Source organism: Anomaloglossus baeobatrachus, chromosome 12, assembly GCF_048569485.1.
Source record: "Anomaloglossus baeobatrachus isolate aAnoBae1 chromosome 12, aAnoBae1.hap1, whole genome shotgun sequence".
Taxonomy (NCBI): domain Eukaryota; kingdom Metazoa; phylum Chordata; class Amphibia; order Anura; family Aromobatidae; genus Anomaloglossus; species Anomaloglossus baeobatrachus.
This window is the reverse complement of record NC_134364.1, coordinates 58,716,452-58,725,027: the sequence shown is the minus strand read 5'-3', so window position 1 is coordinate 58,725,027 and position 8,576 is coordinate 58,716,452. Positions and strand designations below refer to the sequence as shown.

Sequence of the window (8,576 nt, the reverse complement as noted above, 5' to 3'; positions counted from 1 at the left end):
AGGCCCGCCGGCTGCCTGCGTGTCCATGCTGGAGGCCCGCCGGCTGCCTGCGTGTCCATGCTGGAGGCCCGCCGGCTGCCTGCGTGTCCATGCTGGAGGCCCGCCGGCTGCCTGCGTGTCCATGCTGGAGGCCCGCCGGCTGCCTGCGTGTCCATGCTGGAGGCCCGCCGGCTGCCTGCGTGTCCATGCTGGAGGCCCGCCGGCTGCCTGCGTGTCCATGCTGAATGGGTGTGGATGGGGAGTGGATATGGGCGTGACTGTGAAATGGGTGTGGTTAGGGGGCGTGGCCCAAAAATTTGCCGCGGCGCGCTACGCGCGCCGCAAACTTTGTCCTTCTTTTCCTTCTTTAAAAGTTGGGAGGTATGCCTTACCCCAAGTGTCTGTGTATGTGGAGGGGGGGCCCAGGTCTAAACTTTGCACCGGGGCCCATCCAACTCTAGTTACGCCACTGTACAGCACCGTGGAACTAATGGTGCTCTATAAATAAATAATAATAATAATACACGGACATGAGGGATTCCTGCTCTCCGGCCTCTATACAGTATGTGTTCAGAAGCATCAGCAGCCGCATGGAGGACATTATATATCACTACTGAGCAGTGTAGCTGGGAATCAAGTACTGGGGATAGATTAAAAAACAAAAACTAGAAACTAAAGCAATATTTTGCCTATTCTCTCATTCGTCTCTACTCTTCATGAACTTTAATAGGAAACTGTAATCTGACCCCTCAGTGAGTCGGCAACCAGTCTTATTTTAACCAAGACTTTTTTTTAGCATTTTTTCAGAGTGAAAGGTTTATAAGCGGAGAAAGAAGACAATTTCTCTGATAAGATATAAGACAAGGTTTCTTATATTTGCCTGTATTCATGCTCCGTTTGACAACACGACAGTGACAGTCGCCAATGAGACCTCAGTAATGCTTAGGTTGAAATTTGTTCATTGGTAGATTGTGTAAGGAAAGTGAGCAGTAATGGATATTTACATATGTCATAAAAATAAGTTACATAAATAAGAAACACAAGTATTCCGAGTAGCATGTGGACACTGCGTTGTTTGGATTAATTCCTCGCCTGCAGTATATCCGTTATCCCAAGTCCGCTGTGTGTTGAATACTCTTTCTCCAAATGTTGATCTCTAGAATTATGAATGTGGGGATTGGTACTGTCACTCCTGGTATTGATGGAGAATTGTCTTCTCCAGACTCTCATCCCCCGACAGATATCTTTCCGGACATTTTCGCTGACCAATACGTAGATGAAAGGGTCCGCCACACTGTTTACGGTGACCAAGCAAAGAAATATAGAATAGGCAGTATAAATCTCCATTTCGAATTCACAAAGGTCCGAACTCTCATTTACGTAGTAAGCAATACCCCGGATGAGCAAAACAAAGTGGTACGGCGCGAAGCAGATCATGAATATGATTATTATGGTGATGGCTAGATACTTGACTTTGGTCTTCTGCTGATCTGTGAAGCTGACACTTATCTCTATCCTCTTTTTTATGACAAAGTTGGTATAAATCAGAGTCAATAGAGGAAGCAAAAATCCTATGATGAACCTTGCAACATAAAAATGAGCTATATACGACGGTATAGGCAACGTTTCGAAACAAGTCGTTTGGTTGTCCGATTGTTCACCATCATTAATGATGAAGACTGGGGAATGAATAAGGGCCACCAAGCTAAAAAGAACCACAGTGACTATAATGGCAATTTTTTGCCTCCGGACCCCTCTGGACTCCAAGGCGTATTCCACCGCCAAGTAACGATCCACAGAAATACAACAAAGAAGCAAAATACTAATATATATATTATTGAAAAAAATATATCCAGTAATTTTGCATGCCGTTTGTCCCCAGTGCCAGTTATGGTCATTTTTCACATACAGTATCCAAAGGGGAATTGTTCCAAGGTACATAAGTTCACTTAGAGACAAACTGAACAGGTACACCGCCAGCACATTCTTCCGCCATATTTGTAAAAAAGTCAGCCATAGGGTTAAGACGTTAGCCGGAATGCCAATGATTAGGACGACACTGTAGAGTATAATGACAAACAGAGCACTATCATCATAAGGCGGGTTGCAGGGATACGACTGTGACTCGTTCAAGGAGTTATTGACTTTTCCTATTGAAGTATTTAGATTCAAAGAAACATTGCCTCCTGGAAGTTGTAGCTTCATTTTTGGTTACTGGAAATAAATACAGAAGAAAAAAAACAAGTTAGATATACAAGGACAAAATAAGCACAAGTTCAAAGATTGGCACGGTGAAAGCGGAGGTGTTCATTAATTGTGCGGGAATAGAAATATAACTGCTTTCTTCAAAACAGCGCCACCCTTATCTAGGACTTGTGTCTGGTACTACAGCTCATAAACACATTTTGCCAAAGGCCTAACTAAAGACCAATAAAATCAAACTTAGATTAAATGACCAAATTTAAAAAGATAGATATTGGGGTGAAATATTGGCTTTAGTCATATTGATATATCAGGGACTTGATTAAACTATTTGATGGCTACTGATCATAAATTGAAATCGCTTGCACCTACACTAAAGTGATAATACACCGGCCACCAGTCAGCACGTCCATTCCTGACCCCTAAAGGTGTGTATAAATTAAAGGGCTGAGGTTGATGTCTCAGCATCTAAGTGTAACAATAAGATAACTTTGTGGGAACTCTGACTTAACTGGAAAATTGACCAAATACATTTTGCCTCTTGCACTTGTCTGTCTCTTGCACTCGTCTTTCCGCCTCTTTCAGTCTATTGCACTCGCCTTTCTGCACTTTGCACTCGTCTTTCCGCCTCTTGCACTAGTCTTTCCGCCTCTGGCACTTGCCTTTCTGTCTGTTGCAGCCTCTTGCACTCACCTTTCTGCACTTTGCACTCGTCTTTCCGCCTCTAGTGCTCATCTTTCTGCCTCTTGCACTTGCCTGTTTCTTGCAGTCTCTTGCACTCGCCTTTCTGCACTTTCCGCCTCTAGCACTTGCCTTTCTGTCTCTTGCACTCGCCTTTCTGCACTTTGCATTCGTCTTTCCGCCTCTAGCACCCGTCTTTCCGCCTCTAGCACCCGTCTTTCCGCCTCTAGCACCCGTCTTTCCGCCTCTAGCACTCGTCTTTCCGCCTCTAGCACTTGTATCGTTCCCTATCAATCCTCCTATTTAGGTTATTCCTACCCTTAATCTGTTGATTAAAATTGTTCAACTACTAGCTTCCTCAACATGTTTCGCCATGCCTGGCTTCATCAGGGGTCTGAGGCTATAGTGGTATTACAGCTCAGCTCCAAATAAAGAAATGGAGCTAAATAGCGGTAACACAAACAATTTGTCAAGGCGTATAGACACTGTAGATAGCAATGATCTAGTATGAAATTTTAAGTGGTGACGGACTCTGAGGAGCTCCTATAGTAAACATCTGTAGCATGATAGTCATAATTGCCAACAGTCCCAAATATTTCAGGACAGTCCAGAGAAAAGTAATGGATGGAATTGAGCAAAATAATGCCCAATAGTTGGCGTTTTGATGGATTCTACGCTGATGTGGTGGCAGGCCTTTAATGTCCTGAATTTTACATTGTAAATGTTGGTTAGTATGGACAATGTCTTTAAAGGGTCATCTGGTTTCAAAGTGAAGAGACCTAAAGCTATATTGAGCCTTTACCTACTGCGGCTCCAGCGCACTGCTGGTGTTTGGTGGTAGAGCTGCAGTGGTAAAATCATTACTACGTCACATGACCGCTGCAGTCAATCACTTGGCTCAGCAGTCATGACAAGGCACATGGCATAATACAACTGTAGTCAGTGATTGGCTGCAGTGTCATATGTCATATGACAACACCACAGGAGCCTGTTGACAATGATGGTCAGGAAGCAGAAGAGAGGTGTTATTTCACATACTACTGAGTAAGTAATGCTGATTCAGTTTTTTCCGTATTGAGTCTTTGGGCCATTAATGTCAAACTAGACCAGGGGTGGGGAACCTTTTTACTGCCGGGGGCCATTTGGAAAATTCTACCAACCTTCGGGGGCCACAAAAAGTTATCAACTTGAAAATGACCCGGCTATATCTGGTCAAACAATTAAAGGGGTTATCCGGCTTATTTTGAGATTTTTTCATTATTACCCTATTGGGCTACATTGGGGCAGGTAAGTAGATAGAGAGCACTTACCTGCCCTGCTGTCAGCCCCGGCTCAGAGTGGTCATGTGACCGCTCCTGCCGCGATTTTGCTGCTTCCGGTCATTTCATGTCAACATGGGCAAGGCCATGTTGACATGCAAATCTGGAAACAGCATGTCGCCTCCCTGCTGGGCGGCTACAGTGCGATGAGCCCCGCCCCCCTTCTCTGCACCCTCCCACACATTCCCCCGCACCCCGTACTCTGCCCACAACCTCCCCCTGCACTGCTGTGGGGTCCGTGACCTGGGGGAGGGGCCTGGCGGCGGCTGCCGTGGTGTCAGCGCCAGCACCGGGCCCCTGCTCAGGATCGCACATTCAAATATACCGGCATCACAGATGCCGGTATATTTGAAAGCGCTGATGAGAAGGAGCGTTGCGCTTCTCATCACTGCCCCGCTGTCTGTGCTCTCTTCAGCACAGCGGTGACGTCACTACTGTGCTGATATGGCCAGAGCACAGACAGCGTGCAAACGTGCAGGAGCGGCGGGGACCGAGGACGGGTGAGTATGTACTCCATGTGTTCCCTATGGGGGTAGGGGGGGTCGGTACAGAGCGCCGTGTGTGCGTGCTGACCCTGATGTGTGTATGCGGTGCAGAGCCCGATGTGTGTATGCGGTGCAGAGCCCGATGTGTGTATGCGGTGCAGAGCCCGATGTGTGTATGCGGTGCAGAGCCCGATGTGTGTATGCGGTGCAGAGCCCGATGTGTGTATGCGGTGCAGAGCCCGATGTGTGTATGCGGTGCAGAGCCCGATGTGGGGCTGTTATTTGCAATGCTGTACTGATAACAGGTCAGTGCTGGGGCAGAATATACTGACAGGGAATGTGTGTGCAGGGGGCGAGGCTGGACACTGGGGTGGGGCTGGACAGTGAGGCCGGGCGGTGTCAGCTCTGACTGGGAGGTGTGGCACAGGAAGTGGTCAGTTTGCTTGTGCTGAATGTAAACAGAGAGCTGCAGAGAATAAAGGGTGAATTCAAGAGGAACAAAAGTTAGAAAACAAAAAATAACAATGTAGGGGTGATTTATATGACAATACAGCACAGATTAGCTTAAACTCAAAAATTTTTGTTATGTCGGACAACCCCTTTAATTAACTCACCCCTAGACCCCTACTGTGGCAGCCGGAGCTGCTTCTCTTTGGTGCGGCTGGGATGTTTGCTTCTCACAACTGCTTTTCCAGGTTTGTCTTTGTCTGGAGCACAGGCAACTCTTCATGATAATAAGATTGGTAAATCATATATATCACACAGCCCCGACACACTGGTCATATTGTACACCGCCCACAACACACACTTGCCATATACAGTACACATGCACAGGAGATACTGTACACAGCACTCACACGCCATATACAGCACACACACACAAACCATGCACAGCACATGCCGTATACACAGCACATAAGGAAAAAGAAAAAAGCACTGCATGTAAACATGTGCAGACCAGGAATTAGATATACCAATAAACCTTAAAATATGAAACTTTATTAAGAGCGAAACACAACAAACACAGCACACACACACACACGCCGTATACACAGCACACACGCTGTATAAGCAGCACACACACATGCTGTATAAGCTGCACACACACAGGCTGTATAAGCAGCACACACACACGCCGTATACACAGCACACACACACTGGACGTTGAAGTCACAAATACATTTGATATATACTGCTCAGATATAAGTACCAGCTGCTTAGTTGCCCCTGTAAGATCAGGTGCAGCACAAGTTCCTGCCTGATGCAAGATGGATGCAGCAGCTCAGCTCAAGGGCTGCCTTCATTCTAGTTTTCACTCTACCTCTGTGCTCGGCTGTTCAGGTCTAGCAGCACCGCAGAGGAGAGTGCACAGAACGGGAGGGTGAGAGGCAGAACGCCTCCTTTTTAGTGCTGTGCAGGCCCCTCCCCCATCACTCTGCTTCTAGCTGCAATTTCACAGGGGAGCATGTGGGAGCCAGAGGGAGGGAGAAAGTCCCACCCCCAGTGCTGCCTGCTGGCCGGCAATAGCCAAAATGAGCAGCTGCCCGATCACCACGGCCACCGGGAATCTGCCCCGGGGGCCGCAAAAAAAGGACCTCGCGGGCCGCATACGGCCCGCGGGCCGGAGGTTCCCCATCCCTGAACTAGACAATCATTTTAAAGAAGTCATGCACATGGGTGTATTACATAGGTATAAGATGGTAAGTCTATGGGGCTATACGGTTTGTTATTTTTTTTGTTTCTTGGGTTATTTTTAGGAGCAAGGGTCTTTTAGTATAATTTTTGGGAAAAAAAATTGTATTATAGTAGGAAAGCATCTCAGTAGGCTGCTTTCACATAGGTTTTTGCTGTGCAGCACAATCCGGTGCTTTGCGGGAAAAACGCATCTGTGGTTTGGGTTTTTTTCCGCCGGGTGCGGTTTTTCCTCATAGACTTTTATTAGTGCCGGATTGTGCCGCATGTACTTGCGTTTGATCCTGTTTTTGCCAGATGTGGCAAAAATCGTCACTCCGGCGGCTGCACAGGACGCAGAGAGGAACGTTTTTTGCCAGCGGCAAAAAACTGCATAGCGCCGGGTGCAGCGCTGTGTGACATGGTGCATAATGAAAGTCTATGCACGCCGAATCCGGTAGCATGCATCAAACGCCGGAAGCATGTACCGGTTCCGTTTTTTACTTCTGAGCATGCCCAGAAGTGATATAAATTCATTGCTTGTCAGAAAATCAATCAATCACTCACTCTCAAACTCTCTCACTCACTGACTCGCTCACTCACTCACTCACTGACTCATTCACTCTCTCTTTCCTACTCACCGATCACGGGCGCGGCGCTACACAGCTGTCACAAAGCTCTGGCGGCTTCTCCTGATTTGAAAATGCCGGCCACCCATTATTCAATCTGGTATTCACTGCTTTCCCCGCCCACCGGCGCCTATGATTGGTTGCAGTTAGACACGCCCCCACGCTGAGTGACAGCTGTCTCACTGCAACCAATCACAGCCGCCGGTGGGCAGGTCTATATCTTACAGTAAAATAAATAAATAATTTAAAAAAATGGCGTGCAGTCCCCCCCCAATTTTGATACCAGCCAAGATAAAGCCACACGGCTGAAGACTGGTATTCTCAGGATGGGGAGCCCTACGTTATGGGGAGCCCCCCAGCCTAACAATATCAGCCAGCAGCCGCCCGGAATTGCCGTATCCATTAGATGTGACGGTCCCGGGACTCTACCTGGCTCATCCCGAATTGCCCTGGTGCGGTGGCAAACGGGGTAATAAGGGGTTAATCATGGCAGGCATCTATGAGACACCCCCAATGATTAACCTGTAAGTGAAAGTAAATAAACACATACACCCAAAAAAATCCTTTATTTGGAATAAAAGACAAAACAACAACCTCTGTCACCATTTTATTAAAATCCCCAAATACCCCTCCAGGTCCGACGTAATCCACAGAGGTCCCGCGGCGCTTTCAGCTCTGTTACATGAAGCTGACAGGAGCGGCCGTAGAACACCGCCGCTCTCGATCAGCTCCACGCAGCAAATGAAGGGAGTCACGCTGTCAGCGGGGACGTCACTGAGGTAGTGCCGGAGCGTGTGCGGTGATGATGCGTGCGGTAGTGTCTGCGTGTGCGGTGATGATGCGTGCGGGAGTGCCTGCGTGTGCGGTGATGATGCGTGTGGGAGTGCCTGCGTGTGCGGTGATGATGCGTGCGGGAGTGCCTGCATGTGCGGTGATGATGCGTGCGGGAGTGCCTGCATGTGCGGTGATGATGCGTGCGGGAGTGCCTGCGTGTGCGGTGATGATGCGTGTGAGAGTGCCTGCATGTGCGGTGATGATGGGGTCTCTCCCTCAGCTTACAAAAAAAAACGGATCCGTTTGTTTTTTTACCGGATCCGTTGCATCAGTTTTTACACAATCTGAGACGGATCCGTTGCATCAGGCACAAACCGGATTGTGCCTGATTGCAAAAAAATGATGTGTGAAAGTAGCCTAATAGGACTCATGTAGACATCGATGAATTTTGGTCTGATCTCGAACTGCAATGCACAGACTGGTCGCAGGTTTCCAGAGTGCGACAGTCTCATATGAGCGCCTTGCCGAGTCCGTGCATTGTGGTTAATGTAGGATAGGTTGCCACAAAGTCTGCGTGCGCCCTAATACCAGTTCACAATATGAAGTGCCTATAGCTCTAGTCTATGCATCCTGCATGCCGACACTCCATGTGCATGCTTCTGCAATGTGCTAGATACCTAAATTTAAGGTTCTGTGAACGTGCTGAATGAGGTGTAATAAGTAGGGATGAGTAATCTGATTTTAACAGTTTAAGTCAAATATTTAAAAATATAATTCTCGTAAAAAGTGAACCTACCGTCATCCTTTTCTCACTTAACTTTAGGTGTGAGAAACAA

General features: G+C 47.5%; 1 protein-coding gene across 3 annotated transcripts in view; it reads right to left on the bottom strand.

The window, feature by feature from the left end:
* Positions 1-862: 862 nt before the first annotated feature.
* The window catches only part of GPR132 (G protein-coupled receptor 132), a 34,593-nt gene continuing 26,879 nt past the window's right edge, over positions 863-8,576 (bottom strand). For all 3 annotated transcript variants that reach the window (XM_075329962.1, XM_075329963.1, XM_075329964.1), the window contains one exon: positions 863-2,193. In XM_075329962.1, the coding sequence (XP_075186077.1) occupies positions 1,060-2,184 (1,125 nt within the window). In that variant the 5' untranslated portion in view covers positions 2,185-2,193 and the 3' untranslated portion in view covers positions 863-1,059. The remainder of the gene's footprint in view (positions 2,194-8,576) is intronic.